The 23,060-nt window shown below is 42.9% G+C and overlaps 1 protein-coding gene across 4 annotated transcripts in view; it reads left to right on the top strand.

The window, feature by feature from the left end:
- The window catches only part of EOGT (EGF domain specific O-linked N-acetylglucosamine transferase), a 28,543-nt gene extending 6,011 nt beyond the window's left edge, over positions 1 to 22,532 (top strand). For 2 of the 4 annotated variants that reach the window (XM_077325126.1, XM_077325127.1), the window contains exons 6-16: positions 2,038 to 2,142; positions 4,117 to 4,223; positions 7,765 to 7,868; positions 10,193 to 10,285; positions 14,482 to 14,553; positions 14,712 to 14,798; positions 16,207 to 16,275; positions 16,417 to 16,478; positions 17,194 to 17,313; positions 20,459 to 20,561; positions 20,952 to 22,532. In XM_077325126.1, coding sequence (XP_077181241.1) covers positions 2,038 to 2,142; positions 4,117 to 4,223; positions 7,765 to 7,868; positions 10,193 to 10,285; positions 14,482 to 14,553; positions 14,712 to 14,798; positions 16,207 to 16,275; positions 16,417 to 16,478; positions 17,194 to 17,313; positions 20,459 to 20,561; positions 20,952 to 21,101 — 1,072 coding nt within the window. In that variant the 3' untranslated portion in view covers positions 21,102 to 22,532. The other 2 variants (XM_077325128.1, XM_077325129.1) reach the window with 2 other exon arrangements.
- Positions 22,533 to 23,060: the final 528 nt, after the last annotated feature.

Here is a 23,060-nt window from a genome sequence, read left to right as displayed (position 1 = left end):
CATGTTCCCAGAAATGCATAGGAGGAACTAAACTCTAAATACAGTGCTAAGCAGCTTCCTCCTTCTTGTAGATGTTCATAGCTCCAAGGACCTGTGAGCCCTCATTGTTCACTTAGTTTTGTCCAGTTTCTATCAATAGTATCTAGAAAACCTCATAACTTTGCTTAGGTGAGAGATGATGGGAAACTCTGCCTTTCTTTTGGAGGGCATATTTCTGATTGCAGAGACTCATGGATCAGAAGTTACTTATTTTGCTTTGTAGGGTAGAGGGCCATGTTCACTTTATGTTGTGTCCTTCCTTGATTTCTGATTCCTTGTCAGTGTTTATTTATTGGACTGGATCCATATATTGGGACATTTGGTAGATGCATGATACTGAATGCAGTAAATAAATCTCCCCATATTTACATCCAGGTTGCAGCCAAAGGAAGAGAAGGAAGCTTAATGTAAAGAGTACTTTCCATAGCACAAATTGCCAGCTTATCCAGCATCTCATGTGTGGGAGTTTGAGGGCATTGTCTCTACAGGAGAGACTTTCAGAGACATATGGAAGGCCATGTGAATGGTGAGAGGACAAAGATAGAGGAGGGGTCAGAATTGTAGAACTGACCATTTTTGGTCAGATTTTCTACCATTTAAATTCCTGGCTGTCTCACATGGTTATAATTCCAAGTGCCATGTGACTGGGGAAGCTTTTAGATGTGTCTAAAGCAACATGGTTTTAACTAGTTGATACGTCTGTTTTGTCTTGCAAGAAGAATCCTTTTAGCTTTGTGTATGCTTGGGATGTTTGCTATTACTTATAAGTCTTAGTTATGTTAACCCTTGACATGGACGACCCAGGCTAGCCTGATCCTGTCAGAGCTCGGAAGCTAAGGAGAGTTGTCCTTGGTCATTACTTGGATGGGAGACCACCAAGGAAGTCTGCGGATGCTACACAGAGGCAAACCACCTTTGTCTCTTGCCTTGAAAACCATATGGATTCACCATAAGTTGGTTGCAAATTGCTGCCAGTCTCCACCGTAACTTAGGTTAAAACTGCTGGCATGTTGTAAGCTGAGTCATACATTTTCATAAAGTATTTTTAATCTAAAAAGGCACATGGAAGAAAATAATTTAATAGCTCCCAGTTTACTTGATAGGCTATACCACCTTGGCTACAGTTAGACGCATCAGTTTATAAAAACACAGAATCCTCAATTTCCATTGGTTCCTTGTTGCCACTACTACGGTTTAATAATCACAGTCTTTATTCAGGGCTTTGATCTCCTGGTTCCTTTGCAAACTATTCCAGGAAGCAACATAAACTAGACTTTGATTCATGTAATAACTTGTTTAAAAATGTTTGAAGGCTCTTGACAAGTGACTTTTAAATGTTTGAACTTTTTTTGAAGCTTTATATACCTTTAACACTTTGGTTATAAATGAAATCACAGTTCAGTTATATAGAAGAAAATATGATTCATGGATAGCAATAAGATAAAGCATTATATATTTCAGTTTAGAAAATAAATGAGTTTTCATATTACAAGTAATTGTAGAATTTCAGGGGTGGAGAGAAAAATATAATTAGAATTGTGGATTTTTCTTATGGTCAACTGGCCAAGTTGGGGACATAGATGGAGTAGACCTATGTATTGTTAAGTATCTCCTGGAATGGTACAGAATGCAGTGTACTCAATCTCCCCTGCTGAACTATGGATCGTTATCTAGCCAACCATGAGCAGGGTGAAAGCAGTCTCATTGTGGCAAACAGATATGAATCCATATTGATTGGAATTGCAGATTGGATTTATGTTGAGCCGTGAGCAGTATCTAAGCACATGCTGAATAATACATGGTTCGGTGCAGTTTCTTTCCAAGGTATTAGTCTTGCACATTAGCTCTCAGTTATGTGCTTAAACATGTTACTGAATGGGTGCCAACTATTTTTATCTTGAACTATCTAGGTAATGAAGAGAATTCTCACCCTCGTTCCTTATGGGAATTTGCTGACTTTTAAAATGTGCTAATAATTTCTAATTTGTTTAACGTCAGATTTAATGAAGACTTTTTCCAGAAGGGGCAAATTGGAGGTCATTGTAAGATGGATGTTAAAGCTTTCCTTGTTGAAGGCCAGCGAAAAAGTCCTCTACAATCTTGGTAAGACTTTTACCTGAACCTGGTGTCCCTTATTAAGGTAAGGTAAAGGGGCTATCTAGTCACAACTGAATCATGGTGACCCCATGAAGTTGCATCTCATGGGGCTTTCAAGGCAAGAGATGGGCAGAGGTGGCTTTCCATTGCCTTCCTCTGCATAGCAACCCCAGTCTTCCTCAGTAGTCTCCCATCCAAGTACTGATTCTGCTTAGTTTCCAAGTTCTGATGAGGTCACACTAGGTTGGGCTATTAGGGCTACCACTCTGACAAAATCTTGTGGGATTACACAATAGCCTGTATTGAGTAAAACCGAGCACTCTCCTCGTGTACCAGCAAAACACCAAACAATCATAAGCAGGGTTGTTTTTTTTTTTAAAAAGAAGAAACGAGAGGGAGGAAAGTGGCCAAGATGCAAGTATGGACCCAGATATGAGAGACATTATGTGAAGTCCACTTTAATGAACGTCAGATGAGTGAAGTGGTCACAGTGCAGCAGGTGCAGCCCTGCAGAGATAAGTAGATTTCTTTAAGATAAAGAAATCCAGAAGTGATCATCATGAGAGACTGAAGAAGGCAGATAGCATGTTATTCGTACCTATATCTAAAGAAATGTGCGACTAATTCCTTGGAGCCAAGTGTTTGGAGATTGTTGCAGCCCCATGACCACCAACAGTTCAAGGTAGAAAATATCTCAACTGAGAGAACTTTCAAAAGCTGTCTGTGAAGTAACAGTGGAGTCTGCCATTCAAAGGGGGCGGGTTGGTTAAAACTCCACTAGGAACTACTGAAATAGATCTTCAGTCCCTGAGTTATGTATCCACATAAAAAACAATTCAAGCTTACTCTTGTTCTATAAAAATGTCATTGAGCAATTTAGCTTTGATGTTGGAAAACTTGTTTCGTTCCTTGTGAAACCAAAAACAAAATATGATCTTAGTCATACTGGTTAAAATACAATGACTTTACTTACAGCGGTTGATCCTAGAGCATGTATCCAAATATATCACTGTCTCTTTGAGAAACATCATACATTTTTCAGTTAAGGGGCTGTGGCTCAGTGGTGAAGCATCTGTTTGGCTTGTAAAATATCCCAGGTTGAATCCCTGGCATCTCCAGGTAAAGAATCTGGCAACAGGTGATGTGAAAGGCCTCTGCCTGAGACACTGAAGAGCTACTGCCAGTATGAGTAGACAATACTGACCATGGGTCTGATTCATTATAAGGCAACTTCATATGTTCATCCCATATGTTCAAACTCTTTTTGAGAAGAAGCCTCAGCACCATGGTAGAAAATTGGTTTGGATGCAGAAGGTGCCAGCTTCAATCCCTGGTAATGTGTTACCCAAAGACCAGGGAGTGGGTTCTAGGAAAGACCTTTGACAAAGGCCCTGCAGAGCTGCAGCCAAATGAAATAGAAAACACAGAGATAGTGTAAGGCAGCTTTGTAGAGAAGTATATGTAGCTTGCTGCTTTTTTCCCCTTCCCCAGGGGTCCCATAGTGCTTCTGACACATTTTAGTTTTAGCAGCTCTTGGTACAACCGGAACCTTGCTTGACTGTTAAATGGAGCCAGCTAATTGGTTTCAAATTCTGTCTGCCGTGTACCTGGAATTATTAATAACTCGTGTCTTTCGGGCAATGCCTTGAAAATCATGACCAAACACATTTGACATGATCCTAGAAGATGCATTCAGATTAGCTGCATCTTGGGTACATGGGCAGAAAGCCATCCTCTGTCGCTCTCTCTTGAAACTTTCTCCCAGCCCTTAATTTATAGATCAAAGTTGTTGCTTGGTCCTGAGATCAAAGGCAGAGTTTAACCTTTTGAAGCCTTACTCAAGAAGCTTCAGTTACAATTTTTTTTTAAAAAAAATTAAAATGTCAGACTTTGCCAGCATTGTTAAGACGCCTAAAACCGGGATAAGCTTTGCATCCTCTATAATACAAGAACATCTTGGGTGACTAGCTGTAATTTCAGGTTCGCTGAACTCCAAATGTATACAGAACTGAAGGCTAGACCCACAGAAGATGGTAGCTGTGATGTTGTCATAGAAAAGCCAACTTACTTCATGAAGTTTGATGCAGGTACAAGATACTGTGTTTCTGCTCCTGTATGTTGAAATTCCATTCTGTGGCAAGAAATGCTATATTTCTATAGGCTGCAAAGTGTGCTATCTCTCATCTGTGACAATCTGGGCAATAGCTGGCTTGTCAGTGTAGTTTTTCCTTGTGGAGATTCTCACTAATACCACCAGTGTGCTGCTCATGTTGTTTTCAGCCCCTCCTTGTTGTTGTTGTTGTTATTATATTTATTGTCCGCCGCTATTGGACGAGCTATCTCACAGCGGGTTACATAAAAATGCCCCCACAAATAGTACATTAACAATTCCTTAATCCACCATTAAAACAAGTATCCTGGTGGGAAAACTCTCCCCTACCACTCCTGACAATTTCCCCTCCCTGTGCCTTAGGGACAACTTACGGATTCTGACTCCACTGCAGATGGTCTAATCTAGAGGGGCCCATCTGATCTCCCATACCCTGACCTCAACCAAAGATCTGGCGGAAGAGCTCCATCTTACACGCCCTGTTGAATACAGAAAGTTTTTGCAAGGCGCTCAGCTATTCCAGGAGCTCATTCCACCAGGTCGGGCCGGGCAAACCTCCCAGGGGCCAGAATGACCAGTAAATTGGAACCCGCAGAGCGTAACACTCTGCGGGGGGCATGAGGCAGCAGGCAATCCCATCAGTTATGTGGGTCCCAGACTGCTTAAGGCCTTAAAGATCAAAATCTTGAACATGATCCGGGCCGCACCTGGCAACCAGTGCAGCTGCCTCAGCACCAGCTGGGTATGAGCCCTCCAAGGTGTTCCTGTGAGGACTCTAATAGCTGCATTCTGTACCAGCTGCAATTTCCAGGTCAGGTACAAGGGTAGGCCAGCATAGAGAGAGTTACAGAAGTCAATTCTAGAGATGATTGTCACATGAATCACCATGGTCAGGTGCTCTGGGGACAGGTAGGGCACTAGTAGCCTCACCTGGCATAGCTGGTAAAACATCCAGCGGGCTACACCTCTGATCTGCCCCTCCATATAAAGGGAGGTGTCAAGGCGTCAACTACCATAAACAATTGTGCTGGGCGAGTGATCGTGGACGCAATTTCCGCAACAAAGAACTTACGCTTTGCCACTTTCACTGCCATCTCATTAGCGTGCGACAAGATGTTCTTTGTTGCGAGTTTTCCACCACGTCATCTCGGTTCCCTCTTTCTCTCCCAAAGCTCCTTGGCAGAGGGTAGAGAGGACCTCTAGGGTGATCTCGTCTATGGCTGCCGAGAGGCGAGACTGCCAGTCCCCCACCAGTGCCATCAACAGGTCACCAGGAGGCATTGGGTCCTGTAGAGTAGCAGTCCCCAACCTTTTAAAGGTTGAGGACCGCCTCCGGGGGTGGCAAAGAGCCGGCTGCCTGGGTGCCGCGCATGCACATTTTCACCACCAGAGGGCGCTAACGCGCATGCGTGGGAGCTCCGCCCATGCGCGTTTGTGCCTGCTGGTGTGCTGCTGGCCACGCCTGCCTCACCCCCCCCAGCTCTCACAGCAGAAAACTAGCCGGGCCGTGAGTGAAGCGGCTGCTTTGGCGGCCGCTTCTCTTGCGGCCTGGTGAGCTTCTCTCTGGGGAGGGAGAGGCAGGCGTGGCGACCCGTCACTGAGGCCTTCGCGGCCTGGTAGCGGGCCGCAAACCGGGGGTTGACGACCCCCGCTGTAGAGCATTCCGGAATCCAATAGGATCCATAAGTCTCTGTGGGTGGGCTAAAATATGCCCGTTGCCCAAACGGGAGGGGTGGAACCTTAAGCTTAACCATGAATAGATCACTTACATTTTGTCAACATGCTCCTGCCAGTCCATCTGGGGTGTACTCAAAGTCAGCGTTTATAGTCTTTGTATGCCCATAGTTTCTGCATGACTGCAGTAACGCTGTGCACACGCTTAGGTCTGAAGTCAGCATGAGCAGACAGCTCATGTTGAAAACCAGCCCTGCCATGTAGTGTCTAGGATCCACCAGAGTATTTTGATGCATGGAAGGATTCCTGGAGCCTGCCTTTCTTAATTGCCCCTTTGGCTGAAGAATGGCCCCTGAAATGCTTGGGGTATATTTGGGGTTACAGTGGTGTGATGGAGACAAGAAAATTACCCTGGGGGCCAAAGCCATTCCATTCACAGAAATGCTCCAATAGATTCCAATTATTGTGAACGTTTTGGTGTTGTTTCTTTCTGGTGCCAAGAAATCATTCCTAGGCTATTCTTTTTGAGGCTTTGGAGGTGGACTCAAAGCCTGACTGACTGACATGCCGATAACGTATGCCAATAAAAGCATTCTGATCTGCTCTGATGTTACAATCAGTGTAGCTGATTATAAGCTTGTTTTCATTGTCAGGCTGGTGTGAGGGTCCAAGCTGGTTAAAATTCAAAACAATTTTGCAATGCCTTGTCTTTTCTGGCTAAGGGAAATTAAAACTCAAGAGCTCTTGCTACAGAATTGCTAAACCCTTAAGTAGGTTTATTGCACTCATAATATTAATGTCTCTGTAGTACTTTTACAACATGTCCCTGTGTTGAAAACATGTTGATATGTTACATCCTTGCAAAAACTGCATAGTTTAGTATTATTATGCCTTTCCCCCCTTGCAGGGCAGGAATGGTGATGTCTAGGAAACAGCAACTTGTTCCTTAAAGCCATCTGCTAAATTTATCATAGAGCCTCTTGTGGCGCAGAGTGGTAAGGCAGCAGACATACAGTCTGAAAACTCTGCCCAGGAGGCTGGGAGTTCAATCCCAGCAGCCGGCTCAAGGTTGACTCAGCCTTCCATCCTTCCGAGGTCGGTAAAATGAGTACCCAGCTTGCTGGGGGGTAAATGGTAATGACTGGGGAAGGCACTGGCAAACCACCCCGTATTGAGTCTGCCATGAAAACGCTAGAGGGCGTCATCCCAAGGGTCAGACATGACCCAGTGCTTGCACAGGGGATACCTTTACCTTTTTAAGTTTATCAGCAATACAAGTCAGACCAGAGACTTTTTAACTCCGACTTTTAACTGTGTGGAATCTTGCTGTTCTCCCAGTGGCCCTCCAGTCTTATTGGCACCCCAATAACTCTTTCATTGAAATCAGACATTTCATACGCAGATATTCCATGCAGTCGACAACTCTCTTAAGCAACATGGTCATGGACTCTGTGGCAAAGCCCTGTGGGTTGATCCGAAATTTGCACCCAGTGAATCAGCTTTGGTGTGACTGTACTATATATAAGGGTCTGATACATTTTTGTTTCTCTATAACAGTAAAAAGAGCCATACGTTCAAATACTATCCTTGTCAATGGAAAGGCTTTTGTGACCTTTGTGTGAACTTCAGTTGTTCTTAAAAAGTGGCTTGGAGTAAAGCAAGAAATTGCCCTAAAATAAGACATCCTTTTTTTTTGGGGGGGGGGGAGAACAGGGGGGATGGACAGACACAAATGTAATGTTGACTCAGTTGCCCCATGAAAAAATAGATATGGAGGTTTGCAGATGAGTTAAGATGGGTGCTCTGTATACAAAACCAGCTTAATTTTTTCCTCTTTCTCTCAGGTGTTAATATGTACCACCATTTCTGTGACTTTGTAAATCTTTACATCACTCAGCATGTTAACAACTCATTCAGCACAGATGTCAACATTGTCATGTGGGACACTGTAAGTAACAGTTCCTGTTCCTAGTGTTAAGAGCAGTGGCCTCTAATCTGGAGAGCTGGTTTGGATTCTCTGTTCCTCCACATGTAGCCAGCTGAGTGTCCTCGGGCTAGTCACAGTCCTGTTAGAGCTGTTCTCACAGAGCAGTTTCTCTTAGAACTCTTCTCAGCCCCACCTATCTCACAGGGTGTCTGTTGTGGGGAGAGGAAAGGGAAGGCAATTTGAGACTCCTTCCAGTAGTGAAAAGCAGGGTATAAAGCCCAACCCTTCTTCTACTTTTGACTAGGGTTGACTCACAAACCATTCTTTGGTTCTGTTCTGGCCCTGCACAGTATGTTTAAATAATCTTCAGAAAACTTTGGCATTAGTATTTCTCAGTATTTTTTTATAAGCCCAGTTGCCGTGAACGGGATGCCCGTGAGTGTTCAAAAAATTCCTATTTTGGTGCTCAATGCATTTCCACACCCATTGGTTTATACTCCCTCCCCTTTGCAGTAGCCACATATTCTTTCTGTCTGTTTCTATATAAGACAACTATCCCCTTAGTCAGTCTTCCGTGCTTGCCTCTTTCCTGTGGTACATATAATAAAGAACCACAGAGGATCGACTTTTTGATGTGGGACACATCTTCTGGTGTGCCTCATCAAACGGAATCCCTGGTCAGCAATGGGGTGCTGAATCTTTGTCCTTATGTAGTGCTTTTAGGCTTGGGGTAGGCAAGCTTTCTGTTCCTGTGTTGTTAACTCTGGAAAACTGGTGTCCCCATCCTGTTCCATTTTTATCAGGGTTCAGCACTGCATAAGCATACTTGCTGTTTCCATGTAATAAATCCCTATATGCTTGTTACAGCTGGTATAATTCCTTGTTTCACCAGATGATGGTGCTAATGAACTATTTAAACTTGCAGATAGCGACAGTGAAATCTATGCATTTTGTTGTGTAGATGAGTGTAGATATTGGGAATTGGAAATTTACTACCTGTAAAAATTTACTACCCTGTGCAAGCACCGAGTCATGTCTGACCCTTGGGGTGACGCCCTCTAGTATTTTCATGGCAGACTCAATACGGGGTGGCCTTGTCAGTGCCTTCCTTATCACTACCTGTACTGATCACTCAAGCAGAAGTAATGTGAGAAATAGTCCTCAAGCACAGAAAAATGGCAGCAGCATGATTTCTAGATCCCCCTTCCCCGCAAGCAGGCTCGGGGTGGTTTGCAACAATAATTTAAGCATTTATTTTATTTATTTAGATTTTTATACCGCCCTTCCCTGTGGCTCTGGGCAGTTTACATAAAACATTTTAGAACATTTACATAGAACAGTATCAATATCGATATAACAATATAATAATAACATATCAACTAGAATAATAAATCAGTAAAAATGCAGTAAAATGTATAAAGTGCTCCCCCATTCCACCATACCATCAACCCGCCACGATCTTAAGGAGCAACAAATGGATGAATTTTCTCCCAACGCTTTCACTGCATGCTTGCAATTATTTTGCCTGTGATTGACTTAATGAAGAATGCAAGGATGATATCTTGTGTCACGTGATGTTGGTTATCGCTAAGATACATAGCAAAACTAAAAGGATTAATATGATATATGAGACCTACTGGAATAAGGCAGTGGTCCATCTTGAGCTTTTAGTGGTTTCCCTGGAAGTCCAAGGGATAGGGCATAGAAGCCTTTCTCTGATGCCTCCTGGCACCAATATTTAGAATTTGCTGCCTCTGAATGTAGAAGTTCCTTTTCATGCTTGGGGTCCATCACAATGCCCACTGGCAGTTTATTTGTCAGAGAGCCAGCTTGGTGTAGTGGTTAGGAGTGCAGACTTCTAATCTGGTGAGCCGGGCTTGATTCCGCGCTCCCCCACATGCAGCCAGCTGGGTGACCTTGGGCTCGCCAAAGCACTGATATAGCTGTTTTGACCGAGCAGCCATATTAGGGCTGACTCAGGTCATCCGCAAGCAGGTGGGTGAGGCTGAGAGAGCCCTGATATCACTGCTCGGTCCGAACAGTTTTATCAGTGCTGTGGTGAGCCCAAGGTCACCCAGCTGGCTGCATGTGGGGGAGTGCAGAATCGAACCTGGCATGCCAGATTAGAAGTCCGCACTCGTAACCACTACACCAAACTGGCTCTGCCTGCTAATGTGTTTGCTTTGTGCTTTAATTCTGGGAAGCCAATAAGTTCTCAGGAGATCAGAGACAAAAGGCACCAGGGCTGTGTTGAAAAGCTCTACCAACGTCCTAGTGACTTGAGTTGTTTGCTGCTTTCCCCTTCACTTGTGCCGATGTTGTTTATGCTTCTGTTTTTTACCCAGAGTTCCTATGGATATGGAGACTTGTTCAGCGAAACTTGGATGGCGTTTACAGACTACGACATAATACACTTGAAATCGTATGATTCAAAGAGAGTATGGAATTGTTTTTTTTTTTAAAGCTTCTTGCATGTGGCATTTTCGGCTATCCCCCAAAGCAAGTGTGTCAGAATCAGCACCGTAGCTATGCTGCTTAATGCATCTGTGACCTTAGTTACAAACTCAACTTTTGGTTCCTTCCCTACCTACAGTGGCTACTGCAGTTAAAATGATGCTGTAATTAAAATGATGCTAAAGTTTCATGAGTGTTTAACTCCACAAATATTAACAGCCCATAGTAGCCAAGCGAGTCTTTGCCCTGATCATTAAGATTCTACAAGTTCTTTGTTTTTGAAGCAAATCCCACAAACTTAGCTGTACCACTGTGATGGGTATCTGCTTGGCTAGGCAGCACAGTAGTAATGCCATGACCAACATGGGCACTATGTGTGACTTACCCAGGCTGGGTTTCCTTCCATAGTAGGGCAGGGGAGAGGGTGCACTGTAATTTTCCAGCTCTATCTGAGCCTCCCAGCCTGTTTCTGCATCCTTCTGCATCACTCATTGATTTGCTTTGACAAATTTGCACTAGTCTAAGTAGAACATAAGAACCCTGCTGGATCAGATGAGTGGTCCATCTAGTCTAGCATCTTGTCTCACGCAATTCTTCTGAAAGCCTAACAACTGGGCATAGAGGCCAGTAATGTGCCCTGATGTTGCCTACTGGCACTGGGATTTAGAGGTCGACTTTAGTCACCATGGCTTGTAACCATTGATAGACGTATCCCCCATTAGTCCATCTTCTTAAGAGCTTATTCCTGTGACTATCGCTGCATCCCCTGGCAGCCAATTCCACATTCTACTCTGTGTCAGTAAGTATTTATTTCCCTTTGTCCATCCTAAGTGGTAGGCTGACTGCTCACAATGATGATCACCAGGCGCTTCTGCACATTTATTTTGGTAGCGCTGTTGAAGGAACGCATACATGTAACTGTCAGGGAAATATTTGCAAAATACATTGTAAAAATTCCACAGACGTATATAGTGCTTACGTAATAATAGGGACTGCAAGGCGAACAAACCGGTCAGTCCTAGAGGAGATCAGCCCTGACTGCTCCTTAGAAGGCCAGATCCTGAAGATGAAACTCAGATACTTTGGCCACCTCATGAGAAGGAAGGACTCCCTGGAGAAGAGCCTAATGCTGGGAGCGATTGAGGGCAAAAGAAGAAGGGGACGACAGAGAATGAGGTGGCTGGGAAGAACTGAAGATGGCGCCATAAAGGAAGCTGGACTTCTGTTCAGCTCTTAAGCCATGCCGAGGGTCAGGAGCTTCTGCACCTGGCTGACCTGAACAGATACGCAAATCTGCTCACCGGTCGCCCCAGGAACCGGGAACGGCATCCTGAGGGTCCTACAGATCCGTGGGGAGATAGGAATACTGATCTCCCAGGAATAATAGCGGCGTGTGCTCAAGGTCAAGATGGCGTCTTTGTCGCAAACAACTTTACAAGCTTGAAACGACCAGCTGACCTTACATTCTTCCCAGACCATCATTTACCAGATCGACAAGAGCAGAAGCTGACAGAAGCTGGAATCTGCAACAGTAAGAATTGAAAGCTTTCTGGCTTTTCTCTCTCTTCTCCCACAAGCTTTTCCCTCCCCCCTCCCTCAACCAATTCACAAGTGAATTCCTTCTTTCACCGAGTGAGAGACTCCCAGCTAATTATACCCATTAACCAAACAAAGAGAGTGCTTTGAAGATTTATTGCTGAAAGTTCAGTGGGGGAATTTGACTTGATACGGAGATCGACAAACTGATAATTTGGGATCGCTCGTGCTCCCGCGAGACCTCACGAGACTTTCTGTTTATAGTTTGTGACTGCCTAGAACTATGGAAGAATTAACTAAGGCACAGCTTTTCTATTTGTTATTCAAAGGAAACTCAGAGATACTGAAAGCAGTCAATAAGCTGGAAAAGGAAATTCGTGGGACTAAGGGGGAGCTTTTGGATGGAGCCCAAGGTCCGGAGAGACCAGCTGATGACGTAGCTCAGCTAACAGTAAATCAAGTGAAACTTCAATGTCTGGAAGTTAATCAACTGGAGGGAGATGTAAAAACCCAAAGTACCTTTAAAGAACCTGCGAAAACAGATTCAAGGAAGGAAAGTACCGAAAACCTGGAAGTCTATACAGAGCAGGAAATGACTTGGATCAGCAAAATAAAAAGAGTCTATTCAAAAGCGACAGCAACTAGGAAGCTATCAGGAGATATTTCTGTGCGACCAGAGGAAGAGATCCAGATTGACAAAGGATTCAGAGCCCCCTCAAAGGCGATTACAAGCAAGAATCAAGTAAGAGATTTCTTTGGCCCTGACAGAAGGACAATCAGAAATACTCTACTATGGAAAAAAATACAATTTCATTTTCTGCGACCACCTGAAAGATGAGCTGAACAATGGAGTACTCTCCTGGCTTCCGGTGGGAAAAAATAGTAGCAGTAACCTTTAATACAGGTCCAATATATGAAGGGAACTGACTTTATATCATTTAAGACAATAATAGAATATATCCTTATAATAGATTATACCCTCCTATGTATCAACAACTACTTTGTTAAGAAAGATGGTAATAACTCCTAGATCAGGACTAATATGCGATGGGAATTGAATATGTATGTTAATATGTATGCTAAAAGAGGATGACAAACCATATTTTATAGGCATTAACAAGACGACAGTAGTAATTCTTGGGTCAAGGCCAATTTATGAAGGAGACTGACCTAATATCATTTAAGATAATAACAGAATGTATTCCTATAACAGATCATACTCTCATATGTATTAACAATCACTTGGCTAAGAAAAATGGTAAAAACTTCTAGATTAGGAATAATATGTGATGGGAACTAAATATCTATGTTAGATGGCAAACCATATCAACTGGTCGCTTTTTCTTTACAACTTCTTTGTAAATGCTTTATATAACGATAAACAATAAAATTATTATAATAAAGAGAATGAGGTGGCTGGATGGAGTCACTGAAGCAGTCGGTGCAAACTTAAATGGACTCCGGGGAATGGTAGAGGACAGGAAGGCCTGGAGGATCATTGTCCATGGGGTCGTGATAGGTCGGACATAACTTTGCACCTAACAACAAATGATAGGGATAAACTGTAGATTGTCTCCTTTTAGCTTTGCACTTTTTAATACAGCAGTAGCATACAATCAAGAACTGACACATATGTAGATACTGTAGGAATGGTGGGTGTCTGCTCCATTATTCCCCCCCCCCCTTTTATTGTGCAGCACATAATACTTTGCTCCACTTGAATTCCTCCGCAATATACATCTGGATTTGTAAAGTTTCCTCATCCTACCTAAATGAAACCAGGAATCCAGAGCCACCTTTGACTAAGAACATTTACTCCAGTATAAGCTTTCATGAACCATGACACTTCATTAGATACACCGCCGTGTGCATCCATCAGGCTGATGTTTTCATAGTCACCGTATTATATCCTGTTGCAAGTATACAAGCATCATCCTAACTGATGCACACTTCCATGTATCTGGTCCAGTGAGTTCTGACTCACAAAAGCATGATGATGGATGTCATCCGTGTCCAACCCTCGGCGATTCTATAGGAAAGTTTCCGCCACGCGTCTCTGTCAATGACCGCTTCTTTTAGTTGGTTCATGGTCATCCCTGTGTTGGATTTGATCGTGTCGAGCCAGCGGATCCTTTGGTGGTACCACGTTTCCTTTTGCCGCTGACCACGCCAAGCATTAATGATTTTTCTAGCGAGTTTGTTCGCATGATGTGTCCAAAGTAAGTGACCTTTAGCTGTAATGTCTTCCCTTCTAACGACATAGTTGGTTTGCTCCTCTCTAAAACTTTCTTGTTGGTAACTTTGGCTATCCATAATTGGAGACGAATGCTGCACATACCATGGACAGCCAGAGTTAGCATATGCTGGGCTAAATGTTGTTCGTCTTTTTAAGGTGCCACTGTTCTCCTGTTTGATTTGGCTAGCATGACTACTCATCTCGCATTCTTACCCCGTATAGATAGCTCTTGGTGTCAGACACCGTCCTTGTTTCAGTCACTTGTACAGTGCTTAACATGAGGCCTGCTCTGCTGGGTGCTCTGATCTAGTTTCTCTTGCAATATTAATGGGGCCTGCTTTATATTCAACCCTTTTAATTATGCATTAGGGATTCCACGGTAACTTGTTAATGATCTTCCTTCTACAGGTATGCTTCAAAGAAGCAGTTTTTGCCTTACTGCCTCGCATGAGGTATGGATTATTTTATAACACTCCACTGGTAAGTAAACCTTTTTCTTTTAATTTTTTTAATGCATTCTGTATAAGAAGAGTGAACTTCATAACTAAGTATGTAAGGTGTAAAGGTTTATGAAGCTGCATTTTAAAAACTTGCGTGTTCACATAAATGATATTCCTGTACAACTGCTCTGATTCCAGATTTCTGGCTGCTATGGTACAGGATTATTCAGAGCCTTTTCCCAACATGTCTTACACAGATTAAATGTCACACAAGATGGACCTAAGGTAATAATGCTGCAGTAGTCAGTTTGCGTGTGCCATTTCTCCCTTCCCCTTGCTTTACATCCCACATCTGTCATCATCTGAACTCTATGTAAGAATCTTTTCTAGTGTTCACAATCCAGCCAAGAACATCTGTTTCCACTGACTTGCACCAGTACAAATATCTAGTTATTAAATGTGTCAAGCTGTCTGTCTCAGGCTTCCTTTCCATAATGAAGGGAACGTCATCTTTTCAAATGCAACATTATTTCTGCTGTCTCTGCCTATAACATCTAAGTGTTCTTTGTGAATGCCTGGTACACAGACGGTGCTCAGCAAACTGCCTAATCCTAGCAGGTGCTTCTGCTAATTTGTGATGAAGAAGGAAGCAAAACTTTCTGTATTGTGTTATAATCCTGTTGGAGGCTTTTCGTCAACCAACCACCAGCAACAAGCCTAGAAGAGGATAACATATCTATAAGCATTGGATAATTCCAGCTCTACCAAACTTTTGAGCTGTTCCCTGCTAGTATCTTAATCTACTGGGAATATTATGGCTTCACTTTGGGGAGGAGTTATTAAATTATTTTAAAGACGTGTACAGTGTGGACACTACGGAGGAGGAGGAAAAATCAACACAGAAGCTTTTGACTTCTTTTAAAGGTTTCCTAGAAAATATGCTACGTGTTGATCTCAAGGGACTGTGTTTTGGAGCTGGTATTGTTAAGTCTTGTGCAGCTAGACCTTTTGTATTTATGTTTTGCAATTCACCCCGGACAGTTCAATATGTTGCCTAGCAGGCTGGCGATAAACCAATGAACATGCAACATGCATTGAAATAGCCACAGCCTTTAATACAGGCTCCCCCAACGAAGGTTGGCCTAGTACTGGGTAAGGAAGCCTGACCCCCAACAGCCATCCAGCTGCATAGTGACAGGAACCATGACTCCCTGGAAGCCACTTCATCCCAGCCAGGAGAGCAGCCCCATCCCGTCTCCTTTCTATGGAAGGCAACACACAGGGACCACTGGGCATCCTCCTCCTAATTGGTCTGTCTTTATAGTCTGAAAGCCTTTCTTGTCCTTAATACTCTCTGTGTGGGTGAGATGTTAGGAAAAGAATAGAAGGGGGTCTCTTAAATGCTTAACTAGCTGTTTTACTGCAAATACTGTTGTGTGGAGGGAAAGGGACAGAGAGAACAGCATATGCTAAGATCATCTATCTTGAGGGTCTTTGCAAGGAGTGTATGGTTTTCCTGTGTGGTATAAACAAGGCAATTAAAGGGAAAAGACATTTTAATCACTCGGCTAATTGTTTCCATTAAGGCCACTAATCTCTTTGTTGTCAATCAGCTGGTCTTTCTCCTCCTCTTCTTGTCCTCACTACTAGAATTATTGCATAACTTCTTTTCCTTTTTGTGTTTTTCCAACAGGGTGGAAAAATCAGAGTTACAATACTCGCCCGAAGTACAGCGTACAGGAAGATTCTAAACCAAAATGAGGTGAGGCTATTTTCTTAGGCAGTTTCTGTAGAAGAAAAGACACATGGGGAATATTTGGGGACACAAGGAATCTCGTGGAGATAGGTGGGGAGAGAGTAAAACTAATACTATGCTAAAAAGTTGGGTGTTTTTCCTTTATAGCTTGCCAGTGCTTTGAAAACGTTGTCCTTATTTGACGTTCAGATAGTCAATTACAAGTACAAGTAAGTGCACCTGCAGGGGTGGTGGTGGTTTTATTGTGATGCTAATCCTCATTGTAATTACTTTGAAGAAAGTCCTTTTGTAATCTACAGATTCTAAAATAAGCCTCCATGTTGCAACTGAGCCATGACAATCCCTTCCATGGGGGGTTCCATGAGAGGTGCAGAGCTGGTTTGCCATTAGCTTCCTCTGCGTGGCAGCCATGGACCTCCTTGGTGGTCTCCCGTCTTACACTAATCAAAGTCAACCCTGCTTAGCTCTTAAGCCCTGACAAGCTTGAGCCAACCTGGACTAATTTGGCTGCTGGGGAAATGTTAAACTATGCTGCAGCTGGTGTTGAAGTTAATTTATATATTTGATCACATGGTAGCCGTGCAAATTTCTAAAAATGATCACTTAACTCTGAGATACTTGCTGATCTAGCTTGAGGACCTTTAGGTGGAACAGTAGTATGAAAATATGCTATATATACATTAATTCATCTAAATTACCTAAATAAATACATTCATTTGCAAGTCAACCCATTTGAATTCTTTGACGGGATTATATATTGTTCTAAGACTTACTTTTTGCTTAATTGCATGCATATTTTATTTTAATTTGCTTCTTATAATGTTTCAGTAGCATAAGTTACACATGCTGATCAGTGTGGAGGAAAGGGCATGGGGAAGAGAAAATGGTCACATGTTGCAATATCCATTTTTATGTTTTTCCAAGGGAACTGGAGTTTACAAAGCAGCTGAAAATTACACACAATTCTGATATATTCATTGGAATGCATGGAGCAGGACTCACTCATCTTCTCTTCCTGCCAGACTGGGCTGTCATCTTTGAACTGTAAGCCTCCCATTTATTCTTATGCTCTCTCTTTATTATGTACTCCCACAATAATGGTACCTGAGGATTTCATACCACAAAGGGGGATCTAATTTGTTGAAAAGCTGTAGGACAAATTGGGAGGTTTGGCTCTTCCTCTTGCCGTGGTAGTGATCAAACTTAAAATTAGTCAGCTGAACTCATATTCTAGCTGTATCCGAAGATGTGGGCAGTGACTCATGAAGGCTCATACCCTGCCATAAATTTAGTTAGTCTTTGAGGTGATGCTGGAATCTTCCTCTTAAATTACTCATAAAACTATCATAAAGCTTCCTTCGTTAACCTGGTTTTGGGGTGTTCTTAGACTGAACACCCAAAGTGAACCTAGATCAAAGCCAGCCAGTTTGGGCTGCTCCATTTCATTTCCTCCCTCCCCCCTCCCTCTTTTAATTCATTCATTCATTTGTTCATTTGATTTTATACTGCCCTCTCAGCAATTGCTGTCTAAGGGTGGTAAACAACATGACCAGCATTGACTACAATAACGTTAATAAGAATTAAGAAAAATTAATAGTTGACTGTTAAAACAGCAATTTGTAATCTGGTATCTGTGGATTTACAGCAGCCTGCAATAGGATATCATCCACTTCTGGGCCCTGCACTAATTACATAGTTTAGGAGGGGGGAAGAGAGGGGCAGTTGGATGTTATCTCCCTCTCTGCCAAGAGAGCTCTGTCTTGCAGGCCCTTTAGAAGTGAGCTCTGACAGGACCCTAACTTCCTCTGGGAGCTCATTCCACGAGGAGGGTGTCAGGGCCAAGAAGGCCCTGGCCCTGGTTATGGTTAGGTGCACTTCCTTGGGGCTGGGGGACCACCAGGCAGTTGGTATTTGCTGAGCGTAACACTCTTTGGGGGTGTATTTGGAGAGGCAGCCCCTTAGATACGCTGGCTTGGACTGTGTATAGCCCTAAAGGTCAAAAGCACTTGAAGTGAGGGGAAGCTAAAGGGACTGTGAAAATGGCTGCCAGCCATTTCAGGATGACAGCAGACAGGCATGTCTTTTTACTGTGAGGTTTAAATGGCTGGCAACCCTTTAAAACCTCCATTTTGTTTCCCTCCTTCTGTAAATGAACTCTTCCTTGTAGGTTCAGCTGGGGCTCACCTGCGCAGCCTTGTTTCAACCAGATGGCCTAACAGAGCCTGCAAAGGAGCTTTTGAATCTTAGCAACGGCACTCCAAACTACTGCTGAGTTGACCACCTTGTCAAGCAGCACTCCAAAGCCACAAACCTGACTTTTCAAGAGGAGTATAACCTTTTTGAGTCATTTAATTAATTGACCCAACCATCCATGACCCAGAGGGAGAATTGATTTCACCCACTGCACTGATGCAAAAGCACCCATAAGACTAGGAATTGAAATCCCACCAGCACAGTTACCATGTAGCGGCAAAGCTGCTCAGGAGCTGACTTGGAAGGTGGTAAGGTGAAGGATGTCCAAATCTACTTGATATCTAGACCCAATTGTAGGAGAGCCAGGGTGGTGGTGTGGTTAACAGCAGCATCCTCTAATCTGGAGAGCCAGTTTTGATTCCCCCGTCCTTCGAATACAGCCAGCTGGGTGTCCTTGGGCCAGTCACAGTTCTCTCAGAACTCTTTCACAGGGTGCCTGTTGTGGGGAGAGGAAGGGTAGGTGATTGTAAGCCACTTTGAAACTCCTTTGGGTAGTAAAAACTGGGATACAAAAACACCTCTTCTCTTAGGTCTACAGTCTGAAACTTTTATCTACCCTAACGCCCTTTCTTTTATTTACTACAAAATTTGATTATTTGAATTCAACTTAAGCATATAATATAATACAGAGCAGGCTAGAGATAATAAAATATAATAATAATAAAATTGCAAAAACTGGCACGGGAAGCGACAGTTTGCAGCTTTTTCTCTTTTGTATTGGATGGATTCACTATTTCAAATGCTAACCAGTTTTATATGCCAACCTAGGTACAGATGATGCTTCTTTTGATATTAGAGCAGTAAAATAAGTTTAGGTTTGGTTTTCAAAAGTCAATGTTGCATATATTTCAGTCCACCTCCACCTCCGTAAAACACTCTTCCCCACAGAAGACACTTTCCCCAGAATGTTAATATCTCTGGTAACATTCTGTAATGTGGAAAGAGCCTTCCAGTGATATAGCACTGGGCTTACACTGCCCTTCGCCTATGTATTTGTGGAGAACCTGGTTTTGAAGACTTTTATCATTATGTTTTGGATCGTCCGCTATACTTGGAGCCAAGAACCAAATATATTGAGAGATTTCTGAGTGGCCAGAACTTCCCTGAGAATTTGGACAAAATGGTCTTTTTATCATCAGATACCAACCCCCTAATTAGTTATAATGTTTCACTATTTGCATTAGCAGCAAGGAAAATTCGAGCCAAATTTACGCCACCAGAGAGCTAGAAACCTGATTCTTATTGTCTTTTATTATCTATGGACTACCGTATGTATTGTTCTAATTCTTTTACTTTTTTTTTATATCAACTGATATGATATTGATTGCATTGTAATGGCCTATGGCTGGAAACAATAAAGTCTTATACTATACTGCAAGGACATCAATGGCCATGGCATTCCCTGTGAGCTTCAGCACTGGTCATGACTATTGCATTTCCATTGTCGATATAGAGCTGGAAAGCAGATGGAAATGGATCAGTTTCTTCTAACTACAGTTCAGAGGCCACAATTTAATCTCCTAGCAGTGTGGTAAGAGAAAGAAGATGCTGATTGATCACTAAGTCTGCAGCAGCATCCCAGTGCAGGGCACTGTACCTTGCTTGATATAGAGAACTCTGAAGCTAATTGAATGATAAAAGACTTCATCCCATGCCTACCCCATAGTCATCTTTCCCCTACTCCAGAGGTGGCCAAACGGTGGCTCTCCAGATGTCCATGGACTACAATTCCCATGAGCCCCTGCCAGGGAATTGTAGTCCATGGACATCTGGAGAGCCACCATTTGGCCACTCCTGCCTTACTGGATAGAAAAGCCCCAGCCTATCAGGTCTCTATAGGATGGGATTCCAACCTCCCTTTCTCCCTAAAACACGGCAGTGCCTAAAACAGAGCTTTGTCCTCTTCCCATCCCATTTCGTTTCTGCACATCTCTAGGTACAACTGTGAAGATGAACGTTGCTATTCAGATCTGGCAAGACTGAGAGGTGTCCATTACATGACCTGGCAAAGGAAGGATAAAGTATTCCCCGAGGACCAGGTAGAAGTCATGGGTGTCAGGGGCAGAGGGATAGCAGCATCTCCGGTTGTGTTTGCTTAATAGTTTAAAGATTTGTTTTACCCTTCGTGCTTCGTGTTCATGAAATATGATAGTGCTGCTTCAGCCCAAATTAAATTCTCTGCTCTGATTAAGGAGTCATTTTATATTAATAGCTAGAGGAGGGAGAGAAATGAAATTAATTGGCCATTCATTCAAGATGTCAATAGTATTGCTGTTAGGGGTTTTCTTAGTTGACACTGTTGCTTTGGGGGGGGATCAATAAATCAGCGATTATGAATTAAAATAATTACTCAATTTGCAGCTTGTTTGCCAGCAGAAGGGTTGACTTTGTTTGCTTCCTTAACACCATTCCAACTCCCTTTTCTTCAGGGGCATCATCCAACACTTGGGAAACACCCGAAGTTTACAAATTACTCGTTTGATGTGGAAGAATTTGTCCGCTTGGTACTTCTGGCTGCTGATCGTGTGTCGCAACATTCCAAATGGCCATTTAGGAGAAAACAACACGATGAATTCTAGATTATGCTACACTGTTGTTGTTTTTTAAAGCTCAAGTGTTAAATGTGTCACCGGTTTTGATACACAGTCCTAAACGGCTAACTTTTTGTTTTTTCCTGGAAAAAAAGGAAAGAGAGTTGTTTTATTTCTGTCATGTCTTTTCCCTTCCTAATATTACTTGAGAAGTTTGTGTTCTGGAACACCTATTTATTTAGTGTGATGATGATGAAAGTTTGCACTGCTGTGTCCTCAGGTTGTCCTCACCTACATTGCTAGAAAGATGGTGACGGTGGCTTTGAAAGTGGGTGAGGTTAGATATCAGCCCACTCTGACTCGGATAGCCCAGGCTAGCCTGATCTTGTCATATCTTGGAAGCAAAACGCTCTGGTCAGTAGAACCTGACCTTTTGGATGCTAACAGCCTTCAGCTTAAAAGATTTAAAAAGGAATTAACCTTACCTGCATTTTAGGCCTTTTTTATGCCCTGAGTACTTCAAATATAACAGGGCATGCATGTCAATTCTAAATGCATTGCTTTGGAAGAAAGCCCCATTTCTTTCATTGAGACTGTTTCCAAGAAAATGTGCTTGGGATGGCATCTGTAGGTGTTTCAGGAGCCTCCCTGGTCTAAACAATTAAGGCGCTTTCTGGGGACTATGGCTCAGTGGTGAGTCCTTACATGCTTTACACACGGACTGAAACTCAGTCCCTTGCAATCCTTATGAAAGGATCTCTAGTAGAACTGCCAGATATGGAATATGGATTCCAGCTCTAATATTGTTTCCTAATGGATTATGAAATGCTTTGTTTAAATGATTATGTCTTTTCTACATCTTCAGGATCAAGAAGTTACATTTGCAGTTGTTCTTTAAACTTCCTGTGTATTCAGCCACTGTAGGCTAAAATGTCCTAAGCCATGTTTAAAAACAGAGAGTGCATCTGGGAAAGATGTGTGCAAAAATCAGAAGTGCCATCTAAGCCAAAGATCAAGGGTTCTCCTCCTCCTAGCCCTGGAACAGACTGTCATTCATACATGCTTAAACATCTCCATGAAATCCACTTCTTTCTTCACGCCCTTCGCCCTGCAACTGAAGTCAGGCAACTGACTTTGAAAAGAAGAGGAGGACAGAGACAATGAGTCTGGAAATAGAGCAACCCAGATACCATAAACAAGCTGCCACTCAAGAACTGGCCATACCCATATTTTGGAGGCTAAGGTGGAAGGGACTAAAGAGGTGAAGAAAGAGCAGAGGAAAGCCAGCAACATCATGAGCCCTCTAAAAGATGAGGACAGAGACGGGTCAGGCATAGATCTACTTTCCATCTGGAGCTCTCCTGCTTGAGCAGTCAACTTGTACAACAACCAGGTGTGACCACTCTGAACCTTGGAGAGTGTAACTGAATGAGGCTGGATGCATAAGAAGTTTCAATAAAGCTTTATTTCATTTTAGAAGATCCCTGCCTGGGGGATCATTGCTGGGTTCATTGCTGGGTTCTCCATTCATTGCTGGGTTCAAACCCACTGGCCAGCAGCTCTGGTCTAGGGTCTGATCAGCCCTGGACTAGATGGCAAAGGGCCACAGGTGTTATTTCGCATCTTACATTTGGTATTCGCATTGGAATTCACAGGAGAGGAGATGGAGACCTTCCAGATTTGAGGGGCATGGTTCTGCTGCACTTATTATGGTTTAGCTGAAAGAGGGTGGTATTGGAGATTTTAAAGTAAAATCACTCAAAATGGGCAATGATAAAGACAATTAACTTTACTTCTTGTTTTCAGTTCCTGGTAATCATCTAAGTTCCTTCTGCATCTAAGGTTCATATTTAGCCAGCCTAGCTATTGCAAGAATAATTCTTCACAATTTTCCCCTATTCCTTTGCAAAAGCCACTGTGTGAGGGGCGGTCACTGAACCTTGTGGCATTAGCTCCTTGAGCCACCCTTGGGTTTAACAGAGAAACATTTTGTTCTGTTGCCTTCTG

The sequence above is a fragment of the Paroedura picta genome, chromosome 3 (genome assembly GCF_049243985.1).
Source record: "Paroedura picta isolate Pp20150507F chromosome 3, Ppicta_v3.0, whole genome shotgun sequence".
Lineage (NCBI taxonomy): Eukaryota > Metazoa > Chordata > Lepidosauria > Squamata > Gekkonidae > Paroedura > Paroedura picta.
The sequence above is the reverse complement of the archived record's forward strand: the minus strand, read 5'-3'. Positions and strand labels throughout refer to the sequence as shown.